We start from the raw sequence: 24,461 nt of genomic DNA, 5'->3' as shown, positions 1-24,461 counted from the left end.
TACCTAACACACCCTAATTTATCTATAAAAAAAATTTCTTTCTGAAATTTACGTACTTTTTTTAATGCACATTCACGGGCCATATTTCTATCTTATAATTGTACTATAATGACCTTTCCATTACCGACTATTCCTCATTGTCTCAAATTAATTGTTATGTCTCTTTTTTCGAACATTAATTTGAATTATTTTTGAACCTAAACTAAATTGGATCAACTCAATATTTTATAATTTAATTCATAAAAACGAAACATATCTAATATGAGACGGAAAGATTACTTACTAGTTACTACATATCAAATTCAAATGTTGTATAACACACCTACCTCTCTCCTCGCTCCAAATTCATTATGTCAAATACTCTCATCGATACTAACTATTCTTAACACGACCTATACTATTAAATCCTATGAACCAATTATTTCCCAAAGAATAAAAATGTATATAATATAGTTTTTTTTTAGTAGTCTACTTATAGAAAGCTAAAATTAGCAAATAAATTGTGACAAAACAATGTAATAAAAGCCCAAAAACTTTAATTACAAAATACGTAAAAGGAAATTAAAGGACTACTCATCACGGGCCTATGTTTCCTATTTCTGCATAATGGACCACAAGGAAGGAAATAAAAACTAAGGGTAATATTTCAAAAATAGTCATTTCGAACTTGTAATTGTAAAAAAAAAAAAAACTCGAATTAGAAATTCGTTGAAAAGTATCTATTTTTATGTGGATATACCATGGTACTATTTTGGATTTTTGAATCTAAAAGAAGTGAAATCCATCATAGTATCCTGGACGAAATCCATAACAATGTCATAAAATCTGAAATCAGGACAATATTAAAAAAAATTCACTTGTATAAGTTTGAAATTCGTGGAAAACGAAATAATCAGGATAATATTCTGGATTATTCACTTGTTTAAGTTTGAAATACATGGAACAATCATGATATTTTCGCATTAAATGTAGTTAATTTTCAACAAATTTTCTAATATTGGTTAATTTTTAAAAGAGATTTAAAAAGTGGTTACTTTGTACAATTTTTACAATATAATTGTCATGATATTTTGGCATAAAATGTAGCTGCTTTTCAACAATTTTTCAAATAGTAGCTATTTTTTCAAAGATATTTAAAAGGTAAGTATTTAGTACAATTTTTACTGTATAATCGTCATGATGTCTTCATATTAAATTTAGTTGCTTTTCAAAAAACATTTAAAATCGTAGCTGTTTTTTCTTAAAATTAATTTTAAAAGTGGTTACTTTGTACAAAACTTTTACTATAAAAAGGCCTCCAATAGCTCTAAAGCCCATTTATGGAATGGCCTAGCCTGGCTTCACATGGTTTTCTAACGTGCATTATGGGCCCCTTTTACCATTTAAATAGGGATAAATTACCTATCCACACAACCTTTTTTTCCATATTCTCTAAAACTCCTATTTCAAAATATTTCAAAAATCTTTTTTTTTCTTTTTCTATCCTTTTTTGGATACATTATTTACGGTCCTTCCAACCCAACAATTTTGTTCCTAATTTCACGCCTAAAATCACTATCATATATTGACAGTTACATCCATCACTCCATTTTTGAATTTCAAATTTATTCTCTCTCCAGCTCAATTTCAAGTTCCTAAAGAGGTATAACTATTTCTTCATCAATTCTTTTCTTTCCGGTTCTTCAATTGTCCTTTTTTTAAAAACAAATTGTTTAGCTTTTTCATCATAATATCGACACTGTCGATTGGACTAACGTCGGTGTTAGGTGTATTATCATTGGCGGTTGTTGCCGTGGACATCGCCGGAAAATTTGTGTGAAGAAAATGACGTTTAAGTGGGGAAGAAAAAATAAATCTGTATGCAACCCAAGGTATGGAACTTCTAGTTTAACGTAAATGTAGAACCCCCAAAAAATGGGGAGAAAAAAGAAATATGTAGTTTCTCGACCTATGTAACCCAAGGTATGAAACTTCTATGTATTAATTTTTTTTTGTTTTTTAATCTAGACTTATTAGTATTTTAAAGTTTCTGATACATTATTATCTAAATGGTGCAATGTATCATGATTTAAATTAGCGTAATTCTTAGAAGTTATATGTTGAATATAAAAGTACTTGATACATATTCTTTGAGGAGCTATTGTAATTTTCTGAAATTATTAATACAAAAATAATGTTCAATAGTGTATCATTCAAACATGTACTTTTTCAGTATGCATCAGATACAAAAGTTTGCTAAAATGTACAGATGCAAACATAAGATAAACGGTAAGTTACTAATTTAACTGCACTTCTTTGTTTGTGTCATGTTTAAGGGTTGGACAATTTTTGTATCATGTTCAACTGGTGGGTATTTTTGTATCATGTGTGGAGTTGTTGTAATTATGTGAAATTATTGAAGATATGTACTATTCCGTGAGTATCATTCAAAATATGTACTATTCAGTGAGTATCAGATACACAAAATTTACTAAAATGTATCAGGTACACACCTTAGATACATTGCAAGTTACTAATTTAACTATACTCAATTATTTTGTATCAAGTGTTGGGTAATTTGTGTATCATGTTCAACTAGTGAGCATTTAGTATCAGATACAAATATATGTCAGATTGTATAGATCATCAATTGGTATTAAGTATCAGTTACTCTATTTTATCATTATGTATTAACAAAACACTAAGATATTTTATAGTTACAATTATGTACCATATGATTAACTTGGCATGTTTCTCATGATGATTCACTTTTTGTAGCTGCCTTTGTTGAGTTTCTTAGTGACGAAATCAACATCCCATCAAATGGTTTTCGAGCTGATTATCTTCGCACAAGATATGAAGCATTATTATGGAGATACACTATTGAAATGGCAAAGTCAGACTATGTTAACAATAAAGATGATCATCTAAAGCTCAAGGGTCGCTTCACTCCACCGCATCAAGATGATTTGGTTCTTGTTGAATAGTGATTATGTATCAATGAATAGACACCATTTGATGTTTTGTTCTTTTTTAAAGATAATTTCACTTAGGTTTTAGAGTGTTACTCTAAAAACTGTTTCATGTCATTTTTTGAATTTGAATGTTTTTTGTTATTGATTATATCATGTAAATTTTTATATTTTGTGTTTTAATTATAGTGTTGTTGATACATAACATATCATCTGATACTTAAATCTTTCACATTATTTATTTGAAGTTCAGAAACATAAGTATTAGTCATAACTAATTTTAATCAATTTTATATAAAGAAAAATGGTGTTTGTTTGATACATTACGTGTATGTGATATTTCCCACCAGTTGAATATGTTACAAAAGGAAAGTTCAAAAACACATAATCAATCTTTCACTTAATGTATATGATACATTAGATATGAGTATTATCAATGCATATAAATTACATAATTATGTATCAGATTCACATAAGTTATTATTAAATAACTTGGATATGAGTTTTATCAATGCTTATAGATTCACATAAGTTAATTATGTATCAAACAAATCATTCACACACAAAGTTGAACTAATTTTTATACAAAATAGCAAAGCACACATATATTGTATCGTTACTTCACATTGTTAAAAATTTAAGTTACTTTATTGAAATATAACAGTGCAAAATTTATATAATTGAAAGATTATTCAACATGAACATGAATGTCTTGTATAAATTCAATGATTCACTTTCCTTTGAAAAAAAAAGTACAAGTCCTATGATTGTGACAACGTCCACAACAACTTGTGTATCTCGACTTTTAAAACGGTTAGATACATGTATCTCGCCTTTAATGATACATTATCTCGCGGTCAAAATATGGTATAGAAACTATTATTACAAACTTTCGCGAATCTTAGTAATTAGGATCTAAAGTAGTGAGAATTATATATTAATGTATCTGCTACATATTCACTGCAATGTAGTAATCAGAATAGTGGGGATGCATATTTGTAATATCTTGCTCTTCAAAACAGCAATTGCATGTGCACAAGATATTTCATCTAGTTGAAATCTTCCACAATTATATATTTTTTTCTCAAGGCTAACAATGTATCTTCTTTCAGATTCATAAACTAAAAGAATAAATTCAGACGATGTAATAACCTGCAAAAATTAAATAAGTCAATGATACATTAAATGAAATACCATCTTTGGTGTTTTGGAAGCAAGACTGATCAAAGTTTTCTAATGATCCAAGCATTGATAAACATGAAAATATTATAAAGAACATGCTTGAGTTTTGGTCGAGGCAAATTGGATATGGCAAAGTACTTGGTGGCATCTCCACTAGTAAGATGTCCATCTCCATCTGTACCAAATTTAATAGCCCCATTCAAAAAACATTTCGTTTTGCTTTTATTTGAACAAAAACACTAAAAAAATTACTAGAATCAGCAAAATTGAACCATTGTTAATAGATCTTCTCGTGTTGTTTTGAGCATCGATTAATGGGGCTTGATAGATCGCCGGATGTAGCATCAATGTATCTCTCTAGCCATCTTGTTTGTTGTACCAATGGCGGATTTAAGATTCCATCACTTTTGTAACTTTCATAACTCACCTTGTTCACCCAAATTCCTGAATGCCTCAATAAAATCAATATATTCATCTTGTATCAATAACTTTTTTGATTTTTTTGAAATTATCACTTTTTCGACATTAATGGTTGATCAATGGAGAAGATGTAAATTTGAAATTTGATATTTCTGAATTTGTTACCTATTGGGATATGGACTGATAAGAATCAGTTAGGCGTTAATCAAGGAAATTAAAATAAGTAAAAATAAATTTAGGTGTGTTAATCAAGGAAATTAAATTAAGTAAAAATAAATTTTAACTGATTTGTTCCTTTTTAAGCGTAACAAGAAATTGTTTACAATGTATCAGATCTAATGTATTCGGACGGTAGGTATGTATTCGACTGCCTCCTTTTTTAAGGGATTTTTATAAATTGAAAATTAGTAGGGATATAATGTAATTTAGATCTTATACTATGTGATTCCTATAATTTATACTTTAAATAGTGCTTTGTTTGTCTCGAGACTTTACTCGTGAAATTATACTGAATATGTTAGTTTCTTTTACGTTCATCTCCAGATTTCACTTGTTGAATTATATTGAATATGTTGTTGTTTCTTTTACGTTCATCGCTAGAGGTGTTCACGGTTTGGATAAAAACCGATCCAAACCGAAAAACTGAACCAAACCGATTAAATAATCTGATTTTTATTTGGGTTAGGTGTGGTTCGGTTTTAGATTTTTAAAAACCAATAGTATATGGATTGGTTATGGTTTTGTTCGGAAAAAACCGAAGAAATAACCGAACCGAATCGACAAATTATATACATATATATTATTACTATACATACATAATTAAAGATCTTATATCTGTTTTCATCAAAATTTATTTATAATTTACTTATGAAGGAAAAAATGCCCAAGGTGAGGATATTGTCTTACTGGTTTTATGTATATGAGTGTGTCTATGACAATTCTTTATAAGATTGAAAATATCACTTTCTCTTTCTTCTGGGCCAAAATAATGAAATTTGAAGCTTTTGTCAGAGTAAATTCAATGATTGAAAGTTCTGCAATGTCAGTCATTCTAACTATTTTCATTTTAAATGGATTGTTGTCATTTTTTTTCATGTTTTGAATGAATTATTTATTTTATTTTTGTCTATGGTTAATAACCAAATAACCAACCCAAACCGAAGCAAAACCGATAACAACCAAATCGATAAATATATACTATATTTGGTTTGGTTTGGTTTTGATAATTTTAAAACCGATTAAATTGGTTTGGTTTTGGTTTTGACCAATAACCGATCCAAACCAACCCGTGAACATCCCTATTCATCACTATAGTTTCCTTTCATTTTTAAGCGAAACGAGTGGTTACATGGATAGGATTATTACACTCATTACATTTACTCGTTCGTGACTCATTTTATTTCAAGTCGTCCAAAAACAGTTCAACTCGCCTCGTTTATACTTGCTTGTGGTTTTGTGGTTTCCCAACCCATCTGCATGAGCCCACAATACAAATTTTGGGCCTTCAAGAATATGAAGTACAAGTAATCCCAATATGTTATAAATGACATATAAAAGGAACAAGGAAATCGATACAACTCTTATAATCTAGTCGCGCTCCGAATAAGACTTTTTTCATTCTCAAAGCTCAAAATTGAGACCTCTGATTAGGGATAAAGAAATCTCAATAATTATACATATATATTTTTTTTTAATCTTAATTTGCAATTCATATAATATATTTTTAAAAATATTTTTCATAAAAATAACTGCAATCGCATAAAAAACAATTGGACGTAGCTTTTAATATAGGAGTTCAATAAAATTCAATAGTTGTGATCCAAATTATATATGTAGTAAAGACATTCATTATATATATAAAGTTTAAATTTAGAATTCAATTACTAATATTTGCATGACCGTTCTAGAATTAAAAACTAATAAATTTTAAATTATGAATTCGTTAATACCGGCCACTCACATCGAGATAAGGGCCATATGCGCCTAACGTTGAGCCAATAAGAATATACGTCACCTCATAGGTGATTGATATTTGTCACTTTATGTGCAAATTGGTCCTATGGTCAAACCAAAAAATATTGTGATTTTTTTTAAAATTATAGTATTATCACTTGACCTGCTAGATTCCCACCTATTATTATAATAAAAAATATAAATATAAATATTTATAAGTCACTATAGAATAATTCACTTTTGATGAACAATGGTTGACATTGTTTGATTCATGTGCCAAGAAGAGATATCATTAGTTGCATAAAGTATTTTGTGTTCAGAAAATATTTTGATCGCATTTACATATTTTAAAGTTATTATTTTTAATAATTGAATTTTTTGAATTATATGATTATATTATTTTGATACTAGAAAAAGAATTATTTGGGAAAAAAGAGAGAGGAGTGTATTGTAGGCAAATATTATCGCTATTTCCTAGAAACCTCAAATGATTGGAATTTCTTCTTCTTTAATTAAAAAATTAAGATTTAAGTTTTCAAAAAAAAAATTTGTTAAAAATGTCACTCATAAAAGGAAAGAAAATAAATTATCCAAACTCCTTAAAAATTGGTACACATCCCAAAAGAACTATATATAGAAGCAGACATAAAAAGATTCTTTTAACAGAGTTTGATAAGCACCAAAACAATTGTTTAAAAAAATGTATTTTATCCATTTTATTTTAATTTACGTGACATTATTTAATTTAATATGATATTTTATTTAAACAAATAATAATTATATGGCTATAAATCATTTCCTTAAAAATATAGGAGAAATTTTAAAGTTAAATTATTTTTATCTATATTAAAATGATTTTTTTTTGTGAATGGAGGGGTGTTTGGATTGTTTTTTTATAAGTGACTTACAAATTAAAAGTTAAAAATAAAAAAATAGGCAATTTTAAGTTTATTTTTCTTACTTTTTCAGCTTAAAACACTTTTCTGTTATCTAAACACTTACAAAACTAAAAAAAAAAAAAATTAAAATAAAAAATCACTTAAAACAAATAAGTTAATTCAAACATCAACTACAAAAGAATGTCATCTAAAATGAGGCGGAGGGAGTAAGACAAATTGAAATGGAGAGATTTTTAATTTATTGTTAGGATAATACGTATTATCCTTAACTTTGAATCTTTTTCGAATCGTTTTTATTAGGAAACGCTTTTACGGTATAATTTTTTATATATAAAAAAGTAAATAAAGAATCTATATGGTTGGGACCTACTTCTTTGTCTTCATCCTTCCATGTCATCTTAATAAAATATCCTCTGCAACTCCCATTTTTCTTCTTTCTCTGTCACTCCACACATCAAATTCTGAATCTTTAACAAACCCCATTTAAAATCAACCAAAAAAGTTTCAATCTTTACAGTATATTCACTCAAATATACACAAAAAGTTTGATTTTTTTTCAAGAAAATATGGGAAAATTGGTTGTAGGTGTATCAGTTGTGTGTACTGCTGCTGTAGTATGTGGGGTGGCAGTTTTGTTAATGAAGCGCAGGATGAAGAATTCTGGGGAGTGGGGAAAAGTTGAAGCTTTATTGAAGGATTTTGAGGAGAAGTGTGCAACTCCAATGGGGAAACTTAAGCAGGTAGCTGATGCTATGACTGTAGAGATGCATGCTGGACTTGCTTCTGAAGGTGGGAGTAAGCTCAAGATGCTTATTAGCTATGTTGATAACCTTCCTACTGGGTGAGTATTTGTGTTTTGTGTGTGTGAAGAAACTGATTTTTGCTTATTTGGGTGTTCAAGAATGTGTATAGACTGTTTTTTTTTTGCTTATTTGGGTGTTCTTTGTTTTGATATCCGGATCAACTTGCGCGCACCTCAACTAAATCTTGGCATCTCACACCAACAATAAGTATCAGTATTCAGTCCACAGAGGCGAATCCAGGATTTCAAGAAAACGGGTGCACCATTGCTTTAGAATTTCGTTTTTTTTTGTAAAAACTAGTGTTATTAGTTACTAAAAAAATTAGAAGTGAATTGTGGCTGGCTGGGATTGAACTCAGGACCTTGGTGTTAAAATCTAGCTCTCAAACCAGTAAACCATCAAGCAACTTTAAGAACGGGTTCAACAAGTGTTTATTTAATATGTTCTTTAATAATTATACAAGTAATATATCAAGTTTAGTCGGAGGAGCACGGGTTCGGGTGACCCGAATTTTACACATAAATTCGCCACTGAGTCCACCAAGGCTAGAATAGATAGGAGCTGGGAATTGAGCCTGAGACTTCATGGTGCTCAATCCACGTTGTTGACTACTAGGCCACACCCTTGAGTGCCTTATTTGGGTGTTTAAGAAAAGCTGTTTTTTACTTATTTGGGTGTTTAAGAGTGTGGATAAACTGTTTTTGGCTTATTTGGGTGTTCAAGAATGTGCATAAACTGTTTTTTTTTTGGCTTATATGGGTGTTTGAGAATGTGGATAAACTGTTTTTATGCTTATTTGGGTGTTTATGAATGTGGATAAACTGTTTTTTGCTAATTTGGGTGTTTAAGAATGTGCATAAACTGTCTTTTGCTTATTTGGGTGTTCAAGAATTTGTCTCTTTTTTAGTAAAGTTGTGATTTTGGAGGCAGGGGTGGAGCTACATATTAGATACAGGTTCGGATGAACCTAATAGTTTTTTCTCAACAAGTTCAGAACCAATAAACATCAAATTCTAGCTCCACCTCGGTTGGAGGTGGTCTCTTTATTTTAGCTTCTGGGTTGGAGTTATGTCAGTTCTTTTTTGTGTTTTTACAATTGATTCATCGACATACTCAAGATGGTTATTACCTAAGTTGATAACCATCCGACTGGGCGAGTATTTTTGTGTGTATAAACTGATTTTTGCTCATTTGGGTGTCAAGAATTTCTCTTTTTTCAATAAAGCTGTGATCTTGGTAGTGTTGTCTCTTGATTTTAGCTTATGGGGTGGAGAGTTATATCAGATTGTGTGTTTTACTAACGATTCATTGGCAAACTTAAGATGCTTATTAGCTAAGTTGATAGCCTCCACATTGGATGAGTATTTGTGTGTGTATATGTGCACAAACTGATTTTTGCTAATTTGGGTGTCAAGAATTTCTCTTTTTTGAATAAAGCTGTGATCATGGAGATTGATTTCACTTTCGTAATGTTTGGATAATTGATTAAGTACTTTTCAAATTGTTTTTAATTATTATTTTTTAGTCCTAAATTATGATTCTTTTGATGTTCTTAAGGTGATTACCTTGAGCATCGTTATAAATCACAAAAAGCAAAAATGAAACTCTATTATTTGAAGTATTTGTTGAACTTGGAGTCCACTAAGAAGTTTCTAACTGACAAGTGATCAGGTCACTTGTTATCTATGGATCCTGAGTTTGATGTTTATTCTATATTCTCTTCTACTGTTTTGTATCTTGACCACCTTTTTTGAATTTTACATTGCTAGTTCCATTCATTAACACTTATAATGTGTGTAAATTTTTCAGTTCCATCTTCTTCTGTCTGCTCATTATTTGTTACTGTGCTGTCTACACAGACATCTCTGTGTTCAACATAATGAAGTTAGATCCATAAGAAAAGCATATATGACATATGAATCAGTTTGACATTCTCTAAAGTTTAAAAATGGCATACCTATAGTAGTAGGCGGAGGTAGGGACTTGGTAACATTTCCATGTTCTTGTGATAAACTTACTAAAATTGGGTATAAAAATTCACATGTATCGACAAATTTTCAAAAGCTGCTGCCAATAGACCTCTGTAGTGCATTAGGGGTGGGGTATGTTTTCCATGTATGTTTGTATCTTCAGTTTAACGACTGGTATTACTTTTATTCCTTCATCTTAGGGACGAAGAAGGTCTGTTTTATGCATTGGATCTAGGCGGCACAAACTTTCGTGTGATGCGTGTGCAGTTGGGTGGGAACGAAAAGCGTATAGTTAAACATGAAGTTAAAGAAGTTTCAATTCCACAGAATGTGATGGCTGGATCATCATCTGAAGTAAGTCTTAAGCTGTATCAGCCATGCATCCTGCAACTTTTTTAATACAATCAAGGTTGTACTCACATTATTAAACTTCAAACTGTTAATTGCAGGTGTTATTTGATTTTATTGCCACGGCACTTGCAGAATTTGTAGCTACAGAAGGTGATGATTTTCATCTTCCACCTGGTAGACAAAGGGAATTAGGCTTTACCTTCTCTTTCCCTGTGAAACAATTGTCAATTGCATCAGGAACTCTTATTAAATGGACAAAGGGCTTCTCCATAGAAGACGTGGTTAGTCATACAGAGTTTCTGATTTTCACTTCCGATTGATCATGCCTACAATCAACCTTAGATTTAGTCCATTCATTTCAATGTATGGTTTTGCATTGATGATGATTTAATGCATACAACTTTATGCATGCAACGTTGATGATTATACCATCTATGTTGCTCAGACTCTTCAAAAATTTCGCCACTGGCCAGGTGCTTGTAGGATCCTTCAAAAGCAGTACATTTTGAAGGATCTGACACAGGTGCGGCAATATTATTGGAGAGTCCGACAACGTATATTTCATTGCTTTTTCACTGAGTTGATTTAAAATACGTTGTAGGATTTCCTTTTCCAACGTTATGTTGTATTTCAATGATGAACTACTCCTCATGGCCTAACATAGGTTGGCATTGTTGAGGATTTAATGCATACAACTTTATACAAGCAAAGTTGATCATTGTTTCATTGCATTTTCACCGATTTGATTTAAAGTACGTTATAAAGAGTTCCTTTTGTAACGTTTTATTGTATTTCAATTCTGAACTACTCCTCATGGAATCTAACATAGGTTGGCCAAGATGTGGTGGGAGAATTAGCAAAAGCAATGGAAAGGGCCGGCCTTGATGTGCGTGTGGCTGCTTTAGTAAGTTTTTTTCCCAATCAAATTCGATAAAATATAAGTAAGCTGATGATTTTCATGTATTAGGTTTTTGTATGTGTGATATTTCTGATTTTTAATCTTAAGCAATTCCTGAGCCTGAATTTCTTAGTTGACTTGGCTGTTTAGGTCAATGATACTGTTGGAACGTTAGCAGGAGGTCGGTACAATAATCCTGATGTCATTGCTGCAGTAATTTTGGGTACTGGAACCAATGCAGCATATGTTGAACGGGCTCATGCGATTCCCAAATGGCATGGTCTGTTGCCGAAATCCGGAGAGATGGTAGATGCTTATGACATTTCATAACACCTTCATGACTTGATATGTGCCTAATTCATTTCCTAAAAATATTTTCCTTGGTAGATTCATACACGTTTGTTTACTTAAACGTAATTTTGACTGGTCTTTAAAGGTTATCAACATGGAATGGGGTAATTTCCTCTCATCACATCTTCCAGTAACAGAATATGACCAAAATCTTGATGTTGAGAGTTTAAACCCCGGGGAGCAGGTAACTAAGACAATCCCCTTCCTTTCTACATTTTCTATCTTACATCTGTTGTTGAACTTTCGGAAACTGCACAGATTTATGAAAAGATGATCTCCGGGATGTATCTTGGAGAAATTTTGCGTAGAGTATTGTGTAGAATGGCTAAAGAAGCTTCATTATTCGGTGATTATGTCCCATCCAAACTGAAAATTCCTTTCATATTGAGGTAGGGTATTGCTTTGACCAACACATTTATTACGGCAGTAATTTATTTTTTGGCAGGCCCTATTTGCATTCATCAATTTTAACCTTATTCTTCTCCATGCAATTAGTGCAACTTAAGGTTTATGTAATTGCACTAATCTCTTACACTGTAAGTTATGCTTCTTGTTGGACTAGATTCGTGTACGTTTATTAAGCATATGTAAGCTTTGAATTGTCAAATATTGTGAAAAAGGTTATTTACTGCCACACATGCAGGACTCCGGATATGGCTGCTATGCATCACGACGAGTCGGCTGATCTCAAGGTGGTTGGCAATAAACTGAAGGATATCTTAGAGGTATTAAGATCAAACATTTGACTTAGAGTGAAACATTACTAGTCTTTGAAGTTCTCATCTTTTTTGTCCTATATATGATAGGACAAAAAACCAGTAGCTTTGTATTTGTACTGAAAACCCCACTTAATATGTGTAAATAATTTATCCGGAACCCATAAACTCAAATTCCTAGCTCCTGGCTGAACATCACTAAGTTGGCTAGGCTTAATTAAGTGGAGAACGTCTTTCTCATCCTATTTGCTATATATACATTTTTTTCACAGGTACCTAATTCTACCTTGAAAATGAGGAAAATAGTTGTGGAGCTATGCGACATTATCACCTCTCGTGGAGCTCGTCTTTCTGCAGCAGGAATCGTGGGCATCCTCAAGAAATTGGGAAAAGACACTTTGAAGGACGGAGAGAACCAGAGGTCTGTCATAGCTGTGGACGGTGCATTGTTTGAGCGTTACACCAAGTTCAGAAATTGCTTGGAGGAAACTATGAAAGAGTTACTGGGAGACACTGCGGACAGCATAGTCATTGAGCTTTCTAATGATGGTTCAGGTGTTGGAGCTGCACTTTTGGCTGCCTCGCATTCCCAATACACAGATCTCGAGGAATCATGATCATGGTCAGAGTGACACAACCAAAAGTGCCTAGTCAAAGTTTGTACGTTTACAATCACCCCTCTTCTTGCTAAAGAGAACCCTCTTCTTACTTTCTTCTCCGAGATGATTGAAATATTTCTTGCTTCCTTGTGCACCGCATCATGCAAGAGTGAGCTTTGAAGTGAGCCATAGTTCAATGTATCAAATGAGCACATCTCTCTTCAGCTAAACATCAATATGCTGACCTTTTCACTCCTGGTGCCTCTAAGGATCATCTTTATCCCAAGTGTAAACTTAAATTTTTTCCTCACTAGCCAGAAATAAAGCTAGGATACAAATAAAGTTCTTCTAGTAGCCACATTTTTGTGTGATCTTTTACAAGATTTATTGTTGCCAAAAAGTTACTATCGGAAACAACCTCTCTATCTCTACGAGATATGGGTAGGATTTGCGTACACTCTACCCTCCCCAGAGCCACTTGTGGGATTAAATCAGATATGTTGTTGTATTGTTGCCAAAAGCTTGGGACTCATGGGATTACATCGGATATGTTGTTGTATGGTTGCCAAAAGTTAAAGTACTGAGGTAGTTCAAACTTGTTTCTATTTTTTCTGGATTTTTAGGAAATCTATCCTCCATTCAATAGTTTATGGTTTTAATGTACCTTTTTGACAGTTATTTTATGAGTAAAGAAAACATTGGAAAAGCAAAATTTATGTAGCAAAACAATGCAAAGCAACACTATGGATCCAATACAGTGTATGTACAATGCTAGTTTTCACTACCTGATACATTATCTATTGGTCTTATTCTTTGCTATTTCTTACTCTAATCATATTGTTAAAAAAAGGCATCCCGGTGCACGAAGTTTCACTATGAGCAAGGTCCTGGGAAGGACCGGACCACAAGAATCTATTGTACATAACCTTACCCTGCATTTCTGCAAGAGACTATTTCCACAACAACTTTACCAGTTACGTCAAGGCTCTCCGTCACTCTAATCATATTGTAATGCCATCAAACAAGTGATGTTAAACCAACATCATCATTTTCTTCAATCCTGTCACTCCTTGAGTTCTTGAGGAGTGGCAAAACATCCTGTTCTGTTTCATTTTTCTTTTCTCCAGATGTCGGTGAACTGTTGCTACATTGGATCAAGATTTGCAGAGCTTCCTTCATTGTTGGCCTTGATGAAGGAAATGTGCTGGTGCAAAAGATTCCAAGCTTAAACACAATGAAGATTTCTTCCAAGTATCGCGTTTCTTTGATGTCCTCATCTAATGCATCAGCCATCGGTTTCCCTTTTTGAAGGTGACGCCATGCCCAGTCTGCAAGACATGAATCTTCATCTCCAAGATTGGCTTCTTTTCCAGTCACCAGTTCCAATAGTATGACTCCAAAACTATACACATCAATTTTCTCTGTCACTCTAGTTTTTCGTGCATACTCTGAAATACCATCATGAATATATTAGCATTTATATGAGTTACGCGAGAATTAGTGTACTAAGAATAACTACTTGCATAACAATCTCTACATAGACAACCCGTGTTACAACTCATGCATAGCTAGTACGTGAACAAAACGACCCCTTGATATGTTATTGAATTGTGTAGCATAGGAAACTTTTTTCCATGTAAGAGATTAAACCAACTTCTAAACTTATAATGATGTTATAGATAAGTTGATGGCCTTATACCTGGTGCAATGTATCCGAAAGAGCCAGCTACTGCTGTCACTGTGTTATCTCCAGGCTTGAGCAACATCCTGGCAAGGCCAAAATCTGCAATTTTTGCATTGAATTGGGAATCCAATAGGATGTTGCTTGACTTCACATCGCGATGAATAATAGGTGGTGAGCAGTCATGGTGCATGTAGCAAATACCACGGGCAGCTCCTATCGCGATTTGCAGCCTCCTAGGCCATTCCAAGACCAGATGTGGTGTTGATCTTGAGGCATTGTTCAACCTATTCTTTGAGTGAAGCCATATATCCAAGCTCCTGTTCTCCATATATTCGTAGACAAGAAGTTTCGACTCTTCACTGAAGATGCAGCAGAGGAGTTTCACTATATTGGTGTGTCGAATCGTGCCTAATATCTGAACTTCAGCAAGAAACTGTTTCTCATGCTTGTGATCCAACCTTTGGTTTCTCCAAATCCTCTTGACAGCAACATAGTCACCTGATCGGCTTAAAGGCACGAGGTAGACCTGTCCCGATCCTCCACTTCCAATTATGTTGTTTTCGGTCAGATTGGATACAATGTCTGATTCCGTGAAGTCTAATTTGTGAAATGATGTTTGTTTCCATGTCAAAACTGATTCTTGTTTTCTTTTTCTATGACTTCTCAACACAAACAGACCATACAGAACTGCCACAAGGAAAGTAACTGCTGCTACACTAGCAAGAGCAGCAACAAGTCCAACAGGAAACTTATCTGACTTAGTTTCCCTCTTGCAAGACGCGACTTCTACTGATGGATTAATTGCACAAAGACCAGGATTATCCAAGAAGCTCTTACCAAAACCTGCATTTTCCAACTGAGATGGGATTTCACCCGACAGGCGATTGGATGACAGGTTAAGTGAAGTAAACCTCAAGTTACCTAATTCAGTTGGAATAACACCTGAAAATTGGTTACTTGACAAGTCCAAATCAATGAGATTTGGTAAAAGGCCAAGTGCAGAAGGTATAGGACCTGAAAGCTGATTTTTTCTGCTATTTAATGTGACAAGAGTCTTCCACGACGATATATTCGATGGAAAATTTCCAGATAGTAGATTACCATCAAGAAAAAGTTTAGTTATCCCTGGAAGAAGAGTCAATTCTTGAGGGATTTGACCACTTAAGAGATTATTACTTGCCTTGAACTCACTTAGATTGTACCAAGTACCCATACCAGCTGGTAATTCCCCCGAAAACTTGTTATTGCTGATATCAACTTGTGACAAATTTGATGCCACTCTATGTGGAAGCTGACCAGTTAACAAGTTATTCTTCATCAAAACCATTGACAAACTCTTACCTGTCCATAATCCATCAGGAACCTCACCAGAAAGTCGGTTATTTTCGACTCGAAGATACCTCAGACTGTCACAACTTCCAAGTGAACTTGGCAGTTCACCTGTTAGATTGTTGCCAAAAGCAACCATCCTAGCTAATGCCTTGTTATTGCAAATACCCTCAGGTAGCTTTCCAACAAGTTGATTTTCTGAAACTTGGAAGTCAAAAAGTTTCGAAAATCGACCAAAATCAGGTGGAATTTCACCTGATAACTTGTTCCCAAACAACTTAACAGATACCAATGATGATAATTTGCCTATACTCAAAGGTATTTCCCCTGATAATTGATTGAAAAACAAAGCCAATCCACTCAGTTTCGTCAACTTTCCGAAATCTTCTGGTATTTTTCCTGTCAAACTGTTGTTACACAAATCAACAACATCTAAATTCATTGATGAAACTGACTGTGGTATTTCCCCTGACAATTTGTTAGTAAATAAATACACAATACTCAAGTTCTTGAGCTGAAACAAACCATCAGGGATACTACCACTCAATCCATTGTTCGACAAATCCAAAAATTCAAGACTTGTCATGTTACCAATATATTCCGGGATATTTCCAATCAAATGTGCTTCTGTCATCCAAAAAATTTTCAAATTTTTCAACTTGGTGAATCGTGATGGTATAGCCTGTGGAGCAAAACCATTCGAGCTCAACATAAGTGCTTCAAGATTCAACAATTCACCAATCTCTTCAGGAAAAGATCCATTAAACAAATTCCCCCTCAGGTCAAGTACTTTGAGCTGACTCAATCCACCAATTCCTTTAGGGATATCACCATTGAAGTTGTTGGAAGTTAAGTTTAGGTATTTTAGATTACTCGAAAGACGGTTAATCTCATCAGGGAGATTACCAGCCATGTAGTTATAAGAAAGGTCTAAGAATTCAAGATTTGAACAATTGTAGATATCAGGGAAGTTTCCAGGGATGAAATTATGGTTCAAATCAAGAAAGGTGAGATTTTTAAGATCACAAATGAAATTTGGGATTGGTTTTGAGATATTTCCAAAAGGGATTTGAATACCAGAAACTAAATTTTGGGTACAAATTATTCCATCCCAAGAACAATGATTTGATGATGAAATCCATTTTGTGACATTTGGTGAAGTAAACCAGTGTTGTTTTAGTTGGAGTAAAATGGCCTTTTCTTGATTTGGAGATTCTTGGGATTTTCCATGAGAAATGATGAAAAGCAGAAAAATGAAAAGTGAAAAAATAATTTTGGACATTTTTTTTGGTGATTTTTTCTAAGTTTCTATGAACATTTGGTAAAAAAATAATTGAGAAGATGAAGGTATAATTGTGGTATGGTGAGATTAAATGTGAAAACTCATACTGGTCAACTTTGGTTTTTATAGACTTTTTCTTCTAGTTCTTTATTAGTTAGTTGACTCAACTTTTTCTTCTTTCTTATAAACTCCACTAGTATTCGGTGTTCCGAATTTACTGATCTGATTAATTTAGATTTGTGTTATAGAAAAGTATAATATGAGAAGTTGCTTGGTGTGAGTCTGTAAGGTATAAGTTATAATAATCGTGTTTTTAGTTGGAGATATTAGGCAGTTTTGAGATTATTTATCCCATCATTTATGTCGTAATGATCAAATAAGTTATTTTATATAAAAGGTGGAATAACTTATCCCGAAATAATCAATTCCAGAATAATTTGTTTCCAACCAAACGATTCCTAAAAGTTTTACGTTATCTGATTAATTTGGATTTGGTGTTGTAGAAAGGTATACTATGAAGGTTTTACCTGAGACTTTTAGTTAATATGAAGTATTTTTTATCATTTTACCGTGCCTTTTAGTAATAGTTGATTGACTGTGTTGACTCACGGATTGGATTGAAATTGAATGGATAAAATAAGTTAAAGGGAAAGGTGTAAGGTTGGGCCTCATCCCCCCATTGAAATTAAGTTTGTGGCACATGATGATTGATTAAATTTCAATTATTCGGTGTCTAAAATTCACTTGGTCTAATTGATTTGGATTTGTGTAGTAGGAAAGTATACTATGAAGGTTCTACGCGAGACTTTTAGTTAAGGTGAAGGATTTTTTACCGTTTCATCATGTCCTTATGTAATAGTGAATTAACTAATGGATTAGATTAAAATTGAACGGATCGAAATAAGTTGAAAGTAAGAAAATGCAAAGTTAGGGTCCCACCCCCATTGAAATGACAGTTGTGGCACACTATGGTTAGTTATGTAATCATGATTTAACTAATGCAACTCAAAATGACTTGTCAAATGATTTCTTTCTTAAAATTGGATTAGGCAAATATCTCTATTTAATTGCACAATTTATTCTTTGAATGGACTGATTTTTTAAAAATATCTTTAGTATTTTTAAACTTTATGTTTAATAGGATTTGAACTACAGTCTACCTCGTGGAGCACTTGAGGTATTTGTTCACGTTTAAAGAGGTATTTATTGAATTAAATTCAATAAATTTATGTTCTAGCGGGATTGTAAATGTTCTAACATAACGTATGTGTTATCTATTATTCAAGTAAACAGTATATGATTTTTCTCGTATACTTCCACTATAGTTATAGTTTTCCAATCATGAGTTCTTTGAAGTCCGACAAAATTTGAAATATATAACTTAATTAAAGCCTTTATTTATTCATTTTTGTTTTCCTTCGAGAAGAAAAGTCAGACAATTGCGTCTTAAACTGGCAAAGTTTTTAAATTCAAAGGTTAAATACTTTTCTCAATTTAGTTGTGTTAATAAATCAAAGATGGGATAGTTAGGACCATTTCTTTCCTTCGTTAAAATCGAGGGCGAAGCTATAGTATTAAGTAGGGGTGTTCACGGGTTGGTTTGGATCGGTTATTGGTCAAAACCAAAACCAAACCAACTTGATCAGTTTTAAAATTATCAAAACCAAACCAAACCAAATACAATATATATTTATCGGTTTGGTTATTATCGGTTTCGGTTTGGTTTGGTTCGGTTATTCAGTTATTAACCATACACAAAAATAAAAGAAACAATTCATTTAAAAATGTGAAAAAAAGTGACAACAATCCATTCAAAACGAAAAATAGTTAGAATGACTTAAATTAGTAAACTTTTTAATCACTAAATTTACTATCAATAAAGCTTTAAAATTCACTATATTGGCCTAGAAGGAAGAGACAAAAATATTTTCAGTCCCACAAAGAATTGATATAGACACTCATATACATGAGATCAATAAGATAAATATTTCATCTTGGGCATTTTTGCTTTCAATAAGTAAATTATAAAGAAATTTTAATGAAAATATGTATAAGATCTTGAAGATTGTTTATAAAAATAATATATTAAGTATGTATATTAATAAAATATATGTATATAATTCATCGGTTCGGTTCGGTTATTTCTTCGGTTTTTTCGAATAAAACCATAACCAAACCAAATACTATCGGTTTTCAAAAATCTAAAACCAAACCAAACCAAATCCAAATAAAATCGGTTTTATTTTATCGGTTTGGTTTGATTTTTCGGTTTGGGATCGGTTTTTATCCAAACCGTGAACACCCCTAGTATTAAGTACGAGTTCAGATAAATTTAATAATTTTTTTCTTAATTTTTATATTTGAATAAGAAGTTCACAAAAATATATAAATATTTATTCCAATAAATAAAACTAGCTAAAAATTCAATAAATTTCAAAATCTGATTCTATCACTAGTGAAAGTCTTCCATTTTCTTCCCGTGTAATTTAGCAAAATGATTATTAACAACCATGGTAGATGATGATATTTTTCTTTCTTAATTAGTGCTAATTTTATCTTCCACCAAGTAAAACCACTAAAGAAACATTTGATTTTGCTATAATTAGTGGCAAATGAATTTTAAGGATCTCTTAAATTTGTTGGAACTTTCAGTGGATGACTTATTATTGTTGGAATTTATTAGATGAGTTGTTTGTCTCCAAGTCATTTTATTAGTCTTTTATGATTTTTATACACTCTTTAATATCTTTTTTATTTATTTTGGAACTTTCATCGAAATCCTCAACCATTACCTTTCAGATGTTGGGTAAATTCGCTCATATGTAATGACGCGTAAATCACATAAAAGACATAAATCGCACTTGATAAGTAGAAAAAATCAATCACTAGCCTCCATAATGAGATTGAGTGTTTGGTGTGAGTCTGTAAGGTATAAGTTATACCTTATCCAAGGTGGAATAACTTATCCTAGGATAACTTATCCCGAAATAATCAATCCCAGAATAATTTGTTTCCAACCAAACGATTCCTGAAAGTTTTACGTGATCTGATTAATTTGGGTTTGGTGTTGTAGAAAGGTATATTATGAAGGTTTTACATGAGACTTTTAGTTAAGATGAAGTATTTTTATAATTTTACTGTACCTTTTAGTAATAGTTGGTTGACTGTGCTGACTGACGGATTGGATTGAAATTGGATGAATAAATTAAGTTAAGGGAAATGTGTAAGGTCGGGCCTCATCCCCCATTGAAATTAAGTTTGTGGCACATGATGATTGATTAAATTTTAATTATTCGATGTCTAGAATTTATTTGGTCTGATTGATTTGGATTTGTTTCGTAGGAACATGAGATTTCTAGTAAAGGTAAAGGAAATTGTACTGTTTTCATAATATCCTTATGTAATAGTGAATTGATTGTGTCGATTGACAGATATGGATTAAAATTGAACGGATCGAAATAAGGTGAAATTAAAAAAATTCAAGCCCCCCCAACCCCCCCCCCCAATACGACAGTTGTGGAACACTAATGGTTGGTTATGGAATCATGATTTAACTCGTGCAACTCAAAATGACTTGTCAAATAATTCCTTTCTTACAATTGGTTAGACAAATATCTTTATTTAATTGAATTTATTCTTTGAATGGACAGATTTTTTTTATTTTAATCTTTAGTATTTTTTAACTTATGTTTAATAGGATTTGAACCGCAATCTAACTTGTGTATTTACTTGAAGGTATTTGATCATGTTTTAAGGGGTATTTAATGAATTAAATTTCAATAAATTTATGTGTTCTAACATAATTATAAATGTTTTAATACAAACGTGTGTGTTATCTATTACTATTCAAATAACCAGTATGTTTCTGGTAGACTTCCATTATGTATGTAATTTTTCAATCGTTAATTCTTTAAAATCTGACTAATTTAAATTTTCACCGAAAAGTCATATCCTATCAAATTCAAATATATAACTTAAAGCCTTTATTTATCACTTTTGTTTTCCTTCGAGAAGAAAAGCAAGACAATTGCGTCTCAATTAAGTTGTTTTGGGTTAATAAATTGGCGAAATGGTCTGATGGACCCCTGTACTTGTATCCATTTGTATTTTGGACCCTTTTACTTAACCATTTGTCAACTGAACCCTTAGACTCAATTAAAATGAGACTTTTAAGCCCCTCCAACCATGTGTGTAGCTCACTCTCCTTTACATAAATGACATGTCATATCCACGTCATATATATTAGTGTCATGTCATAATTATTTCATAATTATTTTTTAAAATTATTAACCAAAATTATTTTGTAAAAGGTATTATATACTCTTCATATGTTAATAAATGTTCGTAAAATTTTATTTGTTAACCAAAATTATTTTAAATGAAAGGTAACCAAAATTTGATTCTCCATATAATGTTTTAATAAAAGGTAACATATACTCTTCATATATATAATTTAATTAAACAAAATTATTTAATAAAAGGTAACATATACTTTTCATATAAATTTTTTAATAAATGTTAAAAGAGACGTAAAAATTGTTAGTGCCATCTCATTCTCCCCATTCACTGTTCACGGCCAAAATCAACCGGAGAAGCCATCGCTGTCGTCATGGCCATTTTTGCCGGCGAAATCGCATATACTCTCTCCCTCACCTATCTTCATCTCCGCCGCACACCATCACCATTTTCCTTTCCTCCTCCAACCTCCACAAAACCAACAACCTAAGCTACCGCACCACTAGATCTGGCCGAGAAACCTCTTCGTCGTCGTGACCTCGCATCCTCACCCACCTCGTTCTCCTCTCCATTGACCAGTGCCGCCTCTCTCTCTCACTCCATTGCGAAGCAGTGGTCTCCGGCGTGCACCACCAGCGCCGCTTTCTCCCTCCGCCGGTTAATCAGTGGACTCAAGATGTGCCCAAGATCTGATAAATTGATGTTAATAGATTGTGGAGAAGAAGAAAAAAGCGGTGGGTATGGGATGAAAATGGTTGAAAAGGACCGGATAGTGGGTGAAGAAGAAGGTATTTTTTTTAATTAATTTAGTTTTTAAAAAAATTATTTCTTTTATAATTTTAATATTTTTTAACCCAAAAATATTATTCACTCGCTTAAAGATGCGTGTAGTTACACATATTTGCCAACTCAGACATTCTAATGCCACATAAGTTTGGTCAATGGTCAGAGGGATTTGTTACATTGTGTTTTATTTAGTTTAAGGGTCTAGATGACAAATGTTTAAGTAAAAGGATCCAGAATACAAAGTGATACAAATACAAGGGTCCATCAGACCATTTCGCCTAATAAATTAAAGATGGGATAGTTAGGACCATTTCTTTCCTTGGTTAAAATCAAGGGCGAAGCTATAATATTAAGTTTGAGTTCAAATAAATTTAATATTTTTTTCTTAATTTTTATATTTGAATAAGAAGTTCTAGAAATATATAAATATTTATTCCAATTAATAAAACAATGAAATTTCAAATTCTGATTTTGCCCCTAATTAAAGTCTTCCATTTTCTTCCCATGTAAATTAGCAAGATGATTATGAACAACCATTGTAGATAGTGATATTTCTTTCTTAATTAGTGCTAATTTTATCTCCCACCAAGTAAAACCACTAAAGAAACGTTTGATTTTGGTATAACAAGTGGCAACAGAATTTTCAATAAAAGGATTTCTATATTTATTGGAACTTTTAGTGGATGACTTATTATTGTTGGAATTTACTAGATGAGTTGTTTGTGTCCAAGTCAATTTATTAGTCTTTTAAGAATGTCGGGTAAATCTGCTCGTCTGCAATAACTTGTAAATTACGTAAAAGTTGTAAATCGCAATTGACAAGTTCAGTACAACAAGCTAGATTGAGAAGACATTGGTAGAAAAAAACCAATCTCTGACCTTTCTAATGAGATATCACATGTTACACCAACTCAGTCACCCTTATAATTTTTAATAAAAGTATTTAATAACTTCAATCACATGAGTAATTTTCTAAATTCTATAGCCTGGAATATTTATTTAATACATTTACAATTTATATTTTCTTTATTCTTCTAATATTCTTATTGAACATAGTACCCATTAAATAATATTGAGTGCATAAAATTTTTTAACCACATATTGAGTGCCATTAACCATGGAATATGATGATATTTCCCTCCTTGGTACTGTTCTTGTCTTCCACAATAAAAACCATTAGATATTTGTTGGATCTTAGTGGCAAATCAATTTAAATTATCAATGTGAATTATGGTGGATGGTTAAAAATCTTTTTATTTTTAATCAGAGATTTTAATTTGAGTTTCTAAAATAAAAAATATTCAGTTGAAAGCACTGCCTCCAAAAATAAGTTCTACATGTAATACGTGAATCTTAATTTAGTTAAACTTCAATACAGATATTGAATATCAAGTATTATGTAACATGTGAATAATAATTTAATCGAATTTTCAATACAGATATTATACACCGAGTGAAAGTAAAAATAATAATTAATTTTTCCAATATTGATAAGTTTTATTGAACTTAGTGGACGACTATGAACATGAGGTCTGGTCCAATTTTTTTAATTTTTTTTTCGTATAATATACGTTGTATTATCGTGATGTTTATTAATTTATTTATTTAATTTGAGTGTTTCTATTTTGCTACATTTGCCCCAAAAAACAATGATAGAGTTTGGAAGAAAGTCAACTTATTTAATTGTAAAGAATATTCTATGGTCGATTTCTTAATTTCTTTTCAAACTTAATTGGTATATTTTAAATGTAATATACAAAATTTTCATAATTAAAAAATGCATAGTCAAAGTAATAATATTGTAATCTTTAAAAAAAAATGCTAAGTTTATCCATCCACCTATGTCTACTGTCTCATTAGGATGCTTATTCCATTATTAAATAATTTGTAATATTTTATATTTAAGAGTTTCAAATATATATTTATATTTCAAGCAAATATTTTTTTTCTTCATTAAAAGCGTAAATAAAAAAAGTTCAACAAAAAAACTTGTCTTTTTTCAACTTCATAAAAATAAAAACATAAACTTTAAATTTGATATATATATATAT

The 24,461-nt window shown here is 31.9% G+C and overlaps 2 protein-coding genes across 4 annotated transcripts; one reads left to right on the top strand and one right to left on the bottom strand.

Annotated features, from left to right (window-relative positions):
• Positions 1–7,800: 7,800 nt before the first annotated feature.
• Positions 7,801–13,640, top strand: LOC102605773 (hexokinase-1). Of its 3 annotated transcripts, none has more exons than XM_006353434.2 (9): positions 7,801–8,246; positions 10,379–10,532; positions 10,628–10,810; positions 11,359–11,433; positions 11,578–11,733; positions 11,864–11,962; positions 12,037–12,167; positions 12,422–12,503; positions 12,767–13,640. In XM_006353434.2, exons 1-9 carry the CDS (start codon positions 7,972–7,974, stop codon positions 13,109–13,111), a joined length of 1,500 nt encoding a protein of 499 aa, XP_006353496.1. In that variant the 5' UTR covers positions 7,801–7,971; the 3' UTR covers positions 13,112–13,640. The 3 variants fall into 3 exon arrangements, with proteins under 3 accessions (XP_006353496.1, XP_006353497.1, XP_015166853.1); XM_015311367.1 differs by lacking the exon at positions 7,801–8,246 and adding an exon at positions 8,277–8,464; XM_006353435.2 differs by lacking the exon at positions 11,864–11,962.
• A 165-nt stretch (positions 13,641–13,805) lies between these two features.
• Positions 13,806–17,489, bottom strand: LOC102605435 (receptor-like protein kinase 5). Its single transcript, XM_006353433.2, has 2 exons — positions 14,793–17,489; positions 13,806–14,541 (listed from the first exon to the last, which is right to left on the bottom strand). The coding sequence occupies exons 1-2, from the start codon at positions 17,386–17,388 to the stop codon at positions 14,111–14,113; spliced, it is 3,027 nt and encodes a 1,008-aa protein (XP_006353495.2). The 5' UTR covers positions 17,389–17,489; the 3' UTR covers positions 13,806–14,110.
• Between the last annotated feature and the right edge of the window lie 6,972 nt (positions 17,490–24,461).

This window comes from Solanum tuberosum, unplaced genomic scaffold (genome assembly GCF_000226075.1).
Source record: "Solanum tuberosum cultivar DM 1-3 516 R44 unplaced genomic scaffold, SolTub_3.0 scf00155, whole genome shotgun sequence".
NCBI lineage: Eukaryota > Viridiplantae > Streptophyta > Magnoliopsida > Solanales > Solanaceae > Solanum > Solanum tuberosum.
The sequence above is the reverse complement of the archived record's forward strand: the minus strand, read 5'-3'. Positions and strand labels throughout refer to the sequence as shown.